The sequence below is a fragment of the Pogona vitticeps genome, chromosome 1, assembly GCF_051106095.1.
Source record: "Pogona vitticeps strain Pit_001003342236 chromosome 1, PviZW2.1, whole genome shotgun sequence".
NCBI classification, from domain to species: domain Eukaryota; kingdom Metazoa; phylum Chordata; class Lepidosauria; order Squamata; family Agamidae; genus Pogona; species Pogona vitticeps.
Window position 1 is genome coordinate 199054505 of NC_135783.1, and position 13375 is coordinate 199067879.

Sequence of the window (13375 nt, forward strand, 5' to 3'; positions counted from 1 at the left end):
TTCCTGCCAATTACGCTGAATGGCCATAGAGCTTTTTACCCTTTAGGCATCAAGAGCACAGTTGACTTACGTTGTCAGGTCAAGTCAGTCTTCTGACTAAGAGAAATGATTTGTTTACTATTTCTAATACTCAACGGAAGGATACGGCATTATTTTTACTGGTGAATACCAAATTAATTGCGCTATGAATAACAAGCACATAAATAAAACTACAAAGCAAATACTGCTCATGTAAATATTTTATTATTTTAGGTCCCTTTCAAAGGTGCTTAATTTAATCATATTTAGTTTTTAAAACCAAAAGACAGAAATGAAATTGCTACAATGTTTTCTTTGAAACGTTTGGCAATTTAACGATTTGAGAAATTACTCCTAAACCACTTAGGCTTGATGACTCACTGTAAATAATTCACAGCTATATTTTTCAAAGATCTGTGAACCTCTATCTTATTAATGTTATGTACTCCAGAAGTTAACACGGCAGGAGCTGTGACAGGATGACAGCATTCATCACAGGATCTATGAATGCAAATACAACATATCACAAATGGCAAACCCTAACTAACCTACCGACCAGCGTGGATCCTCTTAATCCTGGTAGCCCCCCCAAATCTGCTGTGGTTGTGATGGTGGGAGGCTGAGGGGATTTCTGAAACAGGTTTTGGAGTGAAGATGATGGGATAGGAAAATGGGAGACACAACAGAGAACCTGCTTTCATTCAAGGCAGTTCAGTTCTGTTACGAAGGCTTGAAGAGATTTTGGCAGACCCATCTGCAACTATGGTTCCCCCCTCCTCTGACTCTGTATAGATGTAAAAACACCTAGTTAGAGAGGCACACTAACTTTTTCACCCCAGATGCCGTGCTCTGTGAAGGCACACATGTGGGTTAACAAGAATTACCCCATTCACAATTGATACAAACACAGACACAATTTCTATTTGAAGCTCTTAACTAATCATGTGTTCTGATCAGGGAGGGGAAGCCCTGAAACAGTGACACACAGAACTCTGTAAGAAATGTGTAACTTCTGCTGTTTCTGTGCACTTGTAGCAACTAGTTTGAGGCTGAGCAGAACAACCTGTTCTCAGAGGAGATGGATTAGGAGGCAGAAGATGGGCACTATAATCAAGTTCAGGCTCAGGGCAGGCAGCCCTTTCTGTGGGTTCAGGATTTGACCTTATAAGCACTTGTAACTCTCAGCAGCCACAAAGGCTTGCCTTCTTCATTTTCCGAGGTTTCCAGTTCACAAAAAAGAATCAAAAGATTTTTGAAAAACGGGGTTTCCAAACCACCGGAATAACACTGCCTACTGAACTGATCTGCACGCATCTGCCTAATCTGATGATCAGACAGTACTGGCTCAGAGCACTGAGGAGCAGCAGCATATATGAGGACAAACCTGGTTTCAGCCTCTCTTCTCTCCTCAAACCAGACTGAATCATTTGTCACGGACCATGTGCAAAATGTAGGCAAAACGGTACAACCATATAGTTTTGACAAAACACACAAGAAAGAAGCAATTTGCATGATTTTTGTCTAGAAAAAAGAGCTTTGAACAGTTGAAACACAAGGCTCTTTCCCCAGACAGGATGAAAGATGTTCCGTTTTGACTTGCTTTATCTTAAACCCATGCTCACACAATACATAGAGAAAAATAAATTATGTGTCTAGGCTTTTTTTTTAAGAAGAGACTCACCCGAAGGTAAGCAATAACAAATGTTAGCATGTACCCTCTCTGTCCATTGTCTTCTCCAGCTGCCAGACCCCTGCAATGTGAGAACAGTAAAATATTATCATTCAAGCTACTCCCACTATCCCAAAATTTACATTTATTACTTCTGTGGACATTCCCAAGTACTGCTTTTCTCTCTCTCTAGAAGTTATATGTTAAAAGTTTGTGAACATGTTTGTTGCACTTCTCCACTCCTATAAAGTATGTGGGTAACTTGCCAAGCAATTTACATTTGCAATCTTTAAGATTTTAGCTGCAGAGACAGGACACACGTTTTTTCATTGGAAAAACCAGTACGGTATGCATCTGCATCTCTAACTGTAACAAACATTTTAGCAGTTACGGCAGTTCCTCCTGGTGATTTAAAGCAGAGGCAGGCAAGGTCAGCAAATCCATTTGCCCATATCCCTGAAGATCATGGGAAACAACTTTCTGCTCCCAGGATCTTCAGGGATATGGGCAAATGGACTGCACCTTCCTTCACACATTTAAAGTGCAAACCACTGTTCCTGAAGACTTCCTATTCTTGCTAGATAAAACTTTGGGGGGAGGGGAAGTCTGATGAAGCTGAGCCCACAGGGACGGTCTCAGGGCAAACATAACAACCCCAGAGCTTTGCCAATGCCTGTGTTTGCAGCTTCTGAAACAAATTAATAAGAATAGTCTTCCCAAAACTGTTAGTTCACTTTTTTTCACTAGTAAAGGAGAATATATCAGTCTCCACTGCAGTTCCAAGACAGTGAATATCTACCCACCTGAAACATGGCATGCATACTAACAGAACCCTAGGGATGCGTACTCTGGGTCTGTATGGGTTTTTTTTAAAAAAATGACCATTCATTTATAGCTCAGTAGTTTAGACCTTTGGCTGTGAAGCCAGATGTTGTGCCCCCTTGACAGAGGCTGGGACTCAGTGATCCATTGGGTCCCTTCCAGTTCTGCAGTTCTAAGATGACTTTTTTATAACAACAACAACAACAACAACAACAACAACAACAACTACTACTACTACTACTACTACTACTACTACTACTACTACTACTACTACTACTGTGTGAATCCTGTGGTACTACCACCAACCACTACATGTCAGAGTTCTAAACAAAGAACAAGAAAGCTGTAGTCACGCATGATATAATTAGCTCTTAACAAATACCTCCAGGCGGCATCAAATAAGCCGGAGAATATACTTGGCAGACCCATTGCTTTCTACTGCAGGTTCCCCAAATTATTTTGAAACTGAGGATGAGGGAGATAGTCCTACAGGTAACTGCTAATGGGGTGAAAAAGGTGAACACGAGGCACCTGGGTGAAAGCCCAGCCAGAAGTAGATGGAGGAGGACTTCACAGGAAAAAAGAAAGAGGACTTAGCTTCTTGGGCTTGAGATAAGTGGATGAGTGACAAAAGAGGAAGAGTGCCTAGCTGGGTGTGAGAAAAGGGCACAGGGATTCCTAAACTGTGTGAAGCTGAGGAATTCTGCCAGGAAAAAGTAGTATTAGCCAAAAAGAAATGCTACAATGACAGAACTAAAGATTTTTTACTCTTTGGATGCAAGACCAAGATGTCAACACTGCAGCAGGAAAGAGTGACTCTCTACATTATTTCCATTTACACGCCTTGGTGAAATCCCAAAGAGGCGGGGGGGAGGGGGAAGAAAGTACATCCAACTCAGATACCTGATGCCTAGGGGCACATGTGTATGAAAGCAGCATAAGGCTGTTCTGTTTGTTACAGGCTTATTTTCATGCATCAAGTCCCCTCTGCAAGGACTCAAGTGCCAGCTTATGCCAGCTGGGTGACTAGTTTACAGAGGCATTTCAAGTACACTTGGACACAGTGCACCTATGGATCTGGTTTTCTTATGCCTTATGTTTTTATTGGCAGTTTGAGGCAGACATGACTGAAAGCCAGTTGGGCATACAGCCTGATATGGTTATAGCAGGGATAGCAGCTGCCAGCTGTGAAGCACAGAAAAATACCTGGCTGGTTGGCTGTGCTTTTCCCTTTAGTTTCCCTGGCAGAGTGACAAAGAACACGGCCGGAGGTGGCAAGCAGCAGGAGAAGGGCCATTAACTGGGACAGGCTGCGCGCCTGGCTTATGGAGTTCCTTTGTTCCTGCGCAAGGAGCCCGGACAGCAAATGATAATGGCTTGTGGTATTTAAGGACAGGAGACAGAAGAAAAAGCGGAAGCAGCAGAGATTTTCCAGTGCGATGGCTCACAGGGATGTAGCAGAATGGTCTCTCCTATGTGAAGTGGCATAGCTGTTATGTAATTGCTAATTAATATTCATAAAACTCCTCCGTTTCAGAAAGGATTATTTCCACCCATCAGTCTGTATTTACAGCTTTTTTGAAATGATATTTTTGTCCTTTAATAAGAGAGCTAAGTGTGAGAGTGAGAAACTGAATACTTTATATATTAATTCAGGTTTAAGAAGAACCTGTAAAGCAGAATCAACATTTACAAAAAGTCTGTGTTTATTAGAAACAAGAACAGCAATGATTTGACTAAATATTTTGTTTAAATGGGAAACAACATTGTGACCTGGACAAATCTCTGGACAAATCTCTTCCCCATGGTTTCACTGATCAATCCCATAATCAATCACACTAGACAGACACAAACCACCCAATCATTACTCAGCTTGTTATTAGAATGAAATGTTTTCTGTTTCTTTGTAACCGAATGGGGCAACTGCTGACAGGGGTGGGTTACATGTAATTAATCAAGTTGTGTTGATTAAAGACAGTTTCCTTTTAAAAACAGGCGTGCTCCAGTCAACAGCTCTAGTCAATAAAGCCCAGTATTATACCTTAATCTCATAACAACTGCTTTCCTTCACTGGGTTTGGACTTGTTTGTTCAGTGTCACAAATGTGACTTTCCTGACTCAGAGAGAAAAGAAAAAAAAAAACTTTAAACTGCCTTTATTTCAGCTGGATTGTAGAAAAGACTACATCCTTGCATTAATGGGTGCAAATTCAAATTACTATGCATGTTGTCTTTTCAATTGTATGGCTAACACAATGGACAATTAAATTCTATAATCCCATTCTCACTTTTCAAAATGATACTATACCGTAGAGAAATGCATGGTACTGCATTCAACAGAAGTGTACTGTATTTCATTTTAACTCCAGAAAGAAGTCAGACTTACAGATATTTTTAGATATAAAAAAATGAAGCTTTCAAAAATCATACCCAAATTTGGCAGCAATATCATAAACTTGCTTCTCATGCTGAAGAACCTTTTCTCTGTCACCTTCAAAGAGCAAAGTAGCAACACATAACTGATTGGGATCAAATCCTTTGAACTGTGGAAAGAAGCACCAGCATTGTATTATTTTTAAAAAATATACAATTAGACACCCTTATTCCACTCAAAGCAACATTTCCATTAAGTTCCAGGTGTTACTTTTAGTAAGTACAGAACAACTCACCTAAGGCAGATTTATGAAGTTTTAGGAAACGTGATAGTAACAACAACAACAACAACAAAAAAACAGCTGCCTAAAATGTACGCCCCCCCGCCCCCGAATGCTCATATCCCATTATGAGAAAGACTACAATTCACCTCCAGATTCAGTTCGTTATTAGGAAGCTTTTCTGTAGGAATCAACACACATTCAGAGTGTTAAAAAAAACCCACCACAGATGATTAAACTGACTGCTTTCTTTGTTTAGTACTTCATCATGAATCTTCATTGTATTGGGATGCTACAAGTCACCCTGCAAAGTTTCCCTCCGGGATGTCCTACACCAGGGGTGTCCAACCTTTCACCTTCCCTGTGCCACATTAGAAAATGAAAATTTGGTTTGGGCCACACATACATTTGGCTTGGGCAGCATGGGGGGCAGCCCTAGCCGTCCTCCGCAGCCCCACTCCAAGCGCGCTTACCGGCAGCTGCGATCTCAGACAGCAGAGGCTGCCAGCTTCGACTCCTGCGGCTTTATGGGGCCGGGAGGGGGTCCACCTATTGATGGGGATGGCGCAATGCAGTCACGCAGTCACGCAGCCCCCCTGTCCCCTCCCCTCCCACTCCTTCCTTCCTTCCCTCTCCCCCCCCCGTCATGACATGCCCTGGCCACATTCCGGCCGCAAGCGCCGGCAGTGTAACTTAAAACTTTAGAATTTCTTTTAAAATAAAAAATTGCACTGGGCCGCATTACGAGCTGACCTGGGCCGCATGTGGCCCTCGGGCCGCGGGTTGGACAAGTCTGGTTTAGTGGACAGAATGCAAAACAAGGACTCATGAGACCTAGGTTCAAATCCACACTGGGTCACAGAACTGCATGAGTGGGTAGCAAGGTAAAAAAACTCTTCGGACATCTCATACCTTAAAAACTATATTAGGATTGCTTTAAATTGGAAATTTACAGCAGTCCTAATGGTACAAAGTAAAAAAAGTGCCTGTTAGCATTAAAGAAAACAAATAATTATTTTAAAAGACTAAAACTATAGACAGTTTAAAACATTTTTCTTAAATGCATGAAACAAAGGAAGAAAAATCTCTGTGTACTATGAAACAACATTTTGATTAGGAGCCTCGGGGTGCAGTGGTTAAAGCGCTGTACTGCAGCTAAAACTGTGCTCACGACCTGGGGTTCAAATCCCAGGTAGCCGGCTCAAGGTTGACTCAGCCTTCCATCCTTCCGAGGTCGGTAAAATGAGTACCCACCTTGCTGGGGGGGCAATGTGTAGCCTGTATAATTAAAGTGTAAACCGCCCGGAGAGTGCTTGTAGCACTATGGGGCGGTATATAAGTCCAATAAATAAATAAATAAATAAATAAATAAATAAATAAATAAATAAATAAATAAATAAATAAATAAATAAATAAATAAATAAATAAATAAGATGGCTGTCAATAAAGATGGCTGTATCAGAAAGAAGTCATGCCAGACCAACCTTCTCACTTTTTCTGTCTTAACAGATCATGAGAATACCACAGACACTGTCTATCTTGATTTTAGCAAAGTACTTGCCCAGGTTTCCTATGATATCCTTGTTACTAAAATGTGGGTTGGACCACTGTTAGGTGGATCTAACACTTGTTGAGAACTGTACTAAGAAACACTCTGAATTAACCTGGAAAGTGGGGAAGAAGAGAGAGGACTCTATCCTCAACCCTGTGCTATTCACAAAATTTGTTTTACAAATGAAATGGAGGCATGTTTCAAAATGAAATGGCAAAAGTTTAAGAGAAGCATTACATAGGATATAAGAAAAGGACCATTAAAATTCACTTTTAGAAACTGCAGGAGAATAAAATGTGTAGCTGAGGTACCATAAGCATCCAGCATGCCACATTCTACTTCCACTGAACATTATACATCACTACCATGTAAGTGTTTGGAAAGAATTCAATGGCTGAAATCCTGTTGTGCAGTTACACAAACAACATAAACTTTAGCTGTGAATTGCTGTAAGGTAAGAAATCTGGAAAAGCATTATCTCTTGCATATCAACTAGCATGACTCAGTATGCAACAGATAATGTCTTTAGATTTCTTCATGTCCAGCAATTTGCTTCCAAAAGTTATGCCATTTGCATAACTGTGAAGCACGATTTCACAGTGAAATTAATTTGATTCTGAAATTCTTAAGTCCAAGTGTTTTCCTTCTGTTGCTAAGGCTTAATTGGGAGAATAGTACAAAGAAATAAAATCCATAGTTAGGAGCACTAGGAAGACTTGGTTCCTTTGTCACCATATACAAAGGCGCAGAGTACTCCATCTCAACAGGATTAGGAAGTTTCTAAACTGTAACAATACTTTTCACATCTCTTTCCTGTCTGTTCTGTGCTACAGACATCACATCTGGAAAGTGCTCTTTCCTATCCCTTTACTATATTTTTTCATTTCTCTCCCATGCTTATGCATTCACATCTTAATATCTCCCATGCCAATATAAGTAAACAGACAGGCACTCCAGTTGCACACTTCACGTTCTTGCTAAGCTATTATCTGGCACAGGAGAGATGGTGAGGAGATGAGGTTACACCAGTTTTTCTCTACTCTTCTTTTTTACCTCTAATGCATTCTTTGTGAGAGAATATGCACTAACATGTTTAGAATGTGAGTTGGTCAAATGCTGAAACCAAACTTAAATACCTTTGTTATGTAGAATTTTTTCAACCCATCCAGAAGTGATGTAAAAATTGAAGAAACCTGTGGTTTAAGAGCATGTCCTTTAGAGTAAAAGACAGAGAAATATGTAAGATAACAGCAACATTAAAAGCCTTGATTTAAAGCAGGAATAACTGACTAATTTGAGCTTCATTATTAAATGTTCTACGTCTTAGGAAAATACATCACAGTACCTTTTAAAAATTCATATCAGAGCACTGCATCATATTAAATTGTGGAATTTGTAGATGAAATAAAGATAAAACTAAAAACAAATTAATATGTTAAAATAATTAGATTATGATTGACCAGAAACAGGTTACTTCAATAGCATTAACTCAGGAATTATACTATTCCAAGGCATTTAAGGAAACAACAGAGAAAGACATAAATGTGGCAGTACCCATCAAATCTAATACTTTGGGTACATACAGATGTACCTCAAAACAAGAGCCCATACAGTTTTCTTTCCTGCTTAGCTGAGCCTGGTTCTCCAAGACCTCTTCACAGGATGGACAGATGTACCTGCTCCCAATTTTAACACCTCCTTAAGTCTCCAATGCTGTCATTCTGACATGACTATTCCGCATCGTACTGATTGTTTATTTTGGTTTAAAGCCCGAATCAGTCATTTAAAAATGCACTGAATCAACATACAGGAAGGGTGAGGAAGCTAACCCCACTTCCTACTGCCCTCTATGTGTGGAAGGGAACAGATTCCTTTATTGATGGGGCTTTTCACATAAATGAGAACTCTGGAAGAAGTACAGTAGGTTCTCATTCCCATGGAAAGCCTCCAAGGAGGAGCAGACCACCTCAGGTTCAGACTCAGTACTATCTGAAGTGTGGTGCAACTAGTGCTGGAGGAGAGGCAGCTAGTTCACTCTCTCTACCTTACGTGTTGACTCAAACATGCTTCTTAATTCACAAGGGTTATTTACCACTTCTGTGTTGATCATCTGAGTCTAGATCAGGTAGGCCTTTAAAAAAATCACCCCTCTATGTTTTTAAAAGCCGAGACATGGCTTCGGAGTGGGGGTAGTGTTTATTCTGTTGATCTCTCCAACAGAAGTGTGAATATCCAGCTTTTGCTGTAATGTACCAGAACTGGTCTTTCCCATGCTCAACTGTAGAATGAAAATACCGTGTCCGGCTAAAGTACTTATACCTGTTTTTCAGAAAGTCTATATAAACCACTTGTTAATCATGGATGTAAATACACACACATCCATTAAAACTCATCCAGTAACTGACTCATTTTTGGATATTTTTAATGACTACAATTTATAGTTAAAGGTACAGTTTGATCACAATTTGTCATTCCTTTGCAGAAAGTTTTATGCGTAATAAAACATGCATGAGAAGAACCTCAGTGCATTTATTTTGAACTTGTTAATATTTTGTCCTGTATGTAACAAAAAGGTAGAGCACTTTGCTTTTTCCATATGTTTCAGTTATTTTAGTCTAACAACCATCATGTTTACTTATTTAACAGTCTTATCCCTTGGCTCAAAGTCTCTCAGAGTAACCATGCTGGGATTTTTAGCTCATTACAGTTTGCATTTATTTAGCTTTTGCTGACAGGATCGAATGGAACAGGGTGAATAGTTATCTCCCAAAGCTCCCTATTACTCTACCCAAAAGCCACTTGATATGGATGGAAACACACCTTTTTCTGCTGCTCTCACCTCCTATTGTGAATACAATGCAAGAACTGTAAATAAATGGAGAACAATACAGTTCTTAAACCTCAAACTTCAGCAAAAAGTGTATTTCTTCAGTTTATTTTGTCTACCCCAAATGATTCTAGATTTGCTATTGTGAGCCACCTTGGGTCCCCCTATCAGGAGAAAGGTGACCTATAAATAAAATGAACAAATGAATAAAAGAATGAACAGAAATAATTCATAATTAATGAATATCTTATCATAGAAATCATTAATTATTTGAACAAACTTCTGAAGGACTAAGTATTCCAGAATAAGTGAAGTCATATATTTCACAACAGTGAATTCCTGTGAATTAATAGTGTACATCTGGTCTTCTGGCAAATAGCCAGACATATTATCTCACTACTAAACTGCAATTTGCTACCGTGACAATACAATTTCATTTGTTCTGGAGTAAAATCTCAATAGAATTCTGATCATTACTGCTACCCTTTATTATAAGGTTTAGTTTTTGGAAAGTTTAAAAATTATGTTATGTCATGTTGTCGTTTTATGTTATGTGCCATCAGGTCAGAACTGAATTAGAAGCAAGCTCAATAGAACTTCCAAGGTAACTGAGAAATTTAAGGGGTGGCTTTACCAGTAACAAACCACCACCAACTATGAGTTTCTATGTTTGTGTGTGGATTCAAACCCACTTTTCCTGAGTCCTAGTCCATCATTCTATTCAAATCTGTGTAGCTACAACCTCTTATGGGTATCCACAAGGGATTGTGGCTACACAAATTTGGACAGAAATAAACCAATAGGGTTAACAGTAAAGAACACTGGCTCTCTCTATTATACATTTGTGAGATTTTTAAAATGCTTCTGAGAGATGGTTAGCAACTTCTGAAGATCCAAGGACCATTTTCTTTCCTTCCTAGACATTAGAAAGCTGCACCTACAACCTTTGGGAAGACAATTGGATCCCAAAATGGCAAGCTATACCCCTAAGGATCTATTTTAGGTCCTTTTCGGAACAGGGTTTTCTTTTTTAAAGTGACTTTCCCCTAACCCCACTCCCCAAAATAGGCCCAGGGATGAAATTACATATGAATAGCAAATCAACCCCCTGAGGTTTCTGAGGCCTACAATTTTGGAATGGAATGTATTCTCAGGTGGCGCGGGGGGGGGGGGAAATAGTGTATGGATTCTAGGGTGTTTCACTAGGGTATAGATGGCTCACAGGCCATACATTTCACTAGGGACGGTATAGAGGGCTCACAGGCCATCCATTGCCTAGCTCCACAGATAAAACCAGACAATTCGCGCCAGGCAGAGCAATCTGTGACCATTAACCGTGTGTGTGTGTGTGTGTGTGTGTGTGTGTGTGTGTGTGTGTGTGTGTGTGTGTGTGTGTGTGTGTGTGTGTGTGTGTGTGTGTGTGTGTGTGTGTGTGTGTGTGTGTGTGTGTGTGTGTGCGCGCGCGCGCGCGCGCGCGCAATCTATGACCATTAAGCGTGTGTCTCTCTGTGTGTGTGTCTGTGTGTGTGTCTCTCTCTCTGTGTGATATATCTGCTGACTGACTCACAGTCCTCTTCACTCCCCTTCTGTTTTTCTGTGGCCAGGATGGAAGCAGGTTTTTATATCACTCTGCCTACTGATTACAGTGGGAGGGATTTAACTAACCCAACCTCAGGGCTAGCACAGGGTCTCACTAGTTCCCCGGGCGCATCAGGAAGGGAATGTAGGATTCATTGTGGCTGTGGCCACCTCCTGATTGCCCTGTGACTATGGTAGGCCAGCCATCAGAACTTTCTGAAAATATGCTAGATAACTTCCAGCTGTGTATATCTCACCCTAGACATGGGTGTTCTTCACTAGCAGCAGACAGACAAAGTTAAGATTGCATGATTAAATTGCATTAATATTTAATAATCTTTTTTTACCACAATGTTTTGCCTGAATAAGATCTCTTCCATTATTTGGTCAAAAGGTTTTTACATCATTAATGTGACACAAAAATGATTCAGTGTTACAATTCTGATCTTCTTAGATAGTTTTAACTGCATTTGAATGGTAGGAAAATCATTTACAGCCCATAGGGGGAGAGGGAGATAAAATATTTATCTTTTGTGATATCTGCACCAGATGTCAATGAAAAAAAAGGCACAAAAGAAAGCATGGCACAAGCTTCTGCATAAGTTTACAAAACTACTTCTGAGTAAAACAGTAAAAACTTACCAAACTGAAACTGTTCATTGTCCATAAGCCGAATAGATGCAGGCGCGCATCGCTACGAACAAACAACATACTTTTGAATACAGAATAATATCAACAGAAATAGCAGTACTTGAAAAATGTATGAGTTAAATACCGAACTTTTATGAAGGGGTTCAAACCCTACAGTGAAAAAAGCATAGTGGAAAAAGGCATATTCAATAAATCCTCTATCCAGGAGCCAAGATTAATGTGATTTGCATAATGTACATTATATTAGGTAAACATTGGGCCTTAAACAATGTACTAAAATGTATATGCTGTATAGGCTGAAGATAATTTAGACACACTAGATTACTAATGTTATGCAACATTATTGAAACTATGCTGAGCAGGAAGTATATGTTCAAATTTAATGAGGAAAAGATTTGTACAACTCAGCTTTTGCTTATCTCTTTCTCCTCTCACACATCTCAACCCAGGAGACTTGTCTCAATCACTACACACCCTTCCTGTTTCTAATTCTGCTCAGTCAACTGAAATGTGTGTGTGTGTGTGTGGGGGGGAATTGAGCAATGTTCTGCCCTAAGGGGTAATAGATACACTTCTTCAACATAGTAAATAGAATAGTGCATTGCACTAATGTGGTAGTATATAAATGCATGCATGCATACATACATACTCTCACAAACGTGCTCCTCCCTAGGGCCGCAGCAGCTCTTTGTGTGTCACCTGAACACACTATTTATGTCAGTGGAGGCTGAAGAGGGGAAGGATGCTTCTTCTCCACAGCCCCTTGTGTACTAAAACCTGCTCCTGTGGATCTAGGAAATCTGGAGCCAGTGTTCAGGGGTCACAGAATGCTGCTGCAGAGAGGGGAGGGTAAGAAAGATTTAGAACCAAATATACCCCAAAAAAGGAACAACTCCCCCCATGCAACTAATATAAAAAAAACCAAAATACATAACAACTTAACATAAATCCATTTAGTCAGTACAATTAAGCAAAATGTGCTCCACCCCACCAGGACCATTTGGAGATACAGTGGTGCCCCGTATAGCGAGGTTAATCCGTTCCGGATTAACCCTCGCTATACGGAATCATCGCTAAATGGGTAGGGGAAAGGTATTGGAACGCATTAAACTTCGTTTAATGCGTTCCAATACCTTCGTTACTTACCCGTTCAGCGAGGATTCCAGGTGCTGGCAGCCATTTTCGCGCCTTCGCTAAGCGAGGACAGGGCGCGAAAACGGCTGCCGGCAGCCATTTCCGGGCTTCTGGCGGCCATTTTGGAACCGTCGATCAGCTGTTCGGCGGCTCCAAAATGGCCGCCGCAATACCCGATCTTCGCAATGCGGGTTTTCCCCATTGCGAAGATCGGGTATGTTTCCGTATAGCGATCCCGAAAAAGGGATCGCTATACGGAAACATCGCTATACGGTGCACTCGTTAAGCGAGGCACCACTGTATAGCCAATTTTCCCCCCTTATGGAGCCCCCTTCCAAAACTGCACGAATTCTTGCAAAGGTGTGGAACCTTTCCTCCTTATTAATACATAGTCAATAAATTATCCCCAGATATCTGTAAAGATAATATTATTTGATAAACCCTTCATAGCTTTAATATTAGATATCAGCT

The 13375-nt window shown here is 40.3% G+C and overlaps 1 protein-coding gene across 1 annotated transcript in view; it reads right to left on the reverse strand.

Moving 5' to 3' along the window:
* The window catches only part of AGPS (alkylglycerone phosphate synthase), an 83446-nt gene that overhangs the window by 15659 nt on the left and 54412 nt on the right, over positions 1-13375 (reverse strand). The window contains exons 12-15 of the mRNA XM_020806242.3: positions 11762-11813; positions 7851-7927; positions 4939-5051; positions 1700-1769 (exon numbers count right to left, since the gene is read on the reverse strand). Coding sequence (XP_020661901.2) covers positions 1700-1769; positions 4939-5051; positions 7851-7927; positions 11762-11813 — 312 coding nt within the window. The remainder of the gene's footprint in view (positions 1-1699; positions 1770-4938; positions 5052-7850; positions 7928-11761; positions 11814-13375) is intronic.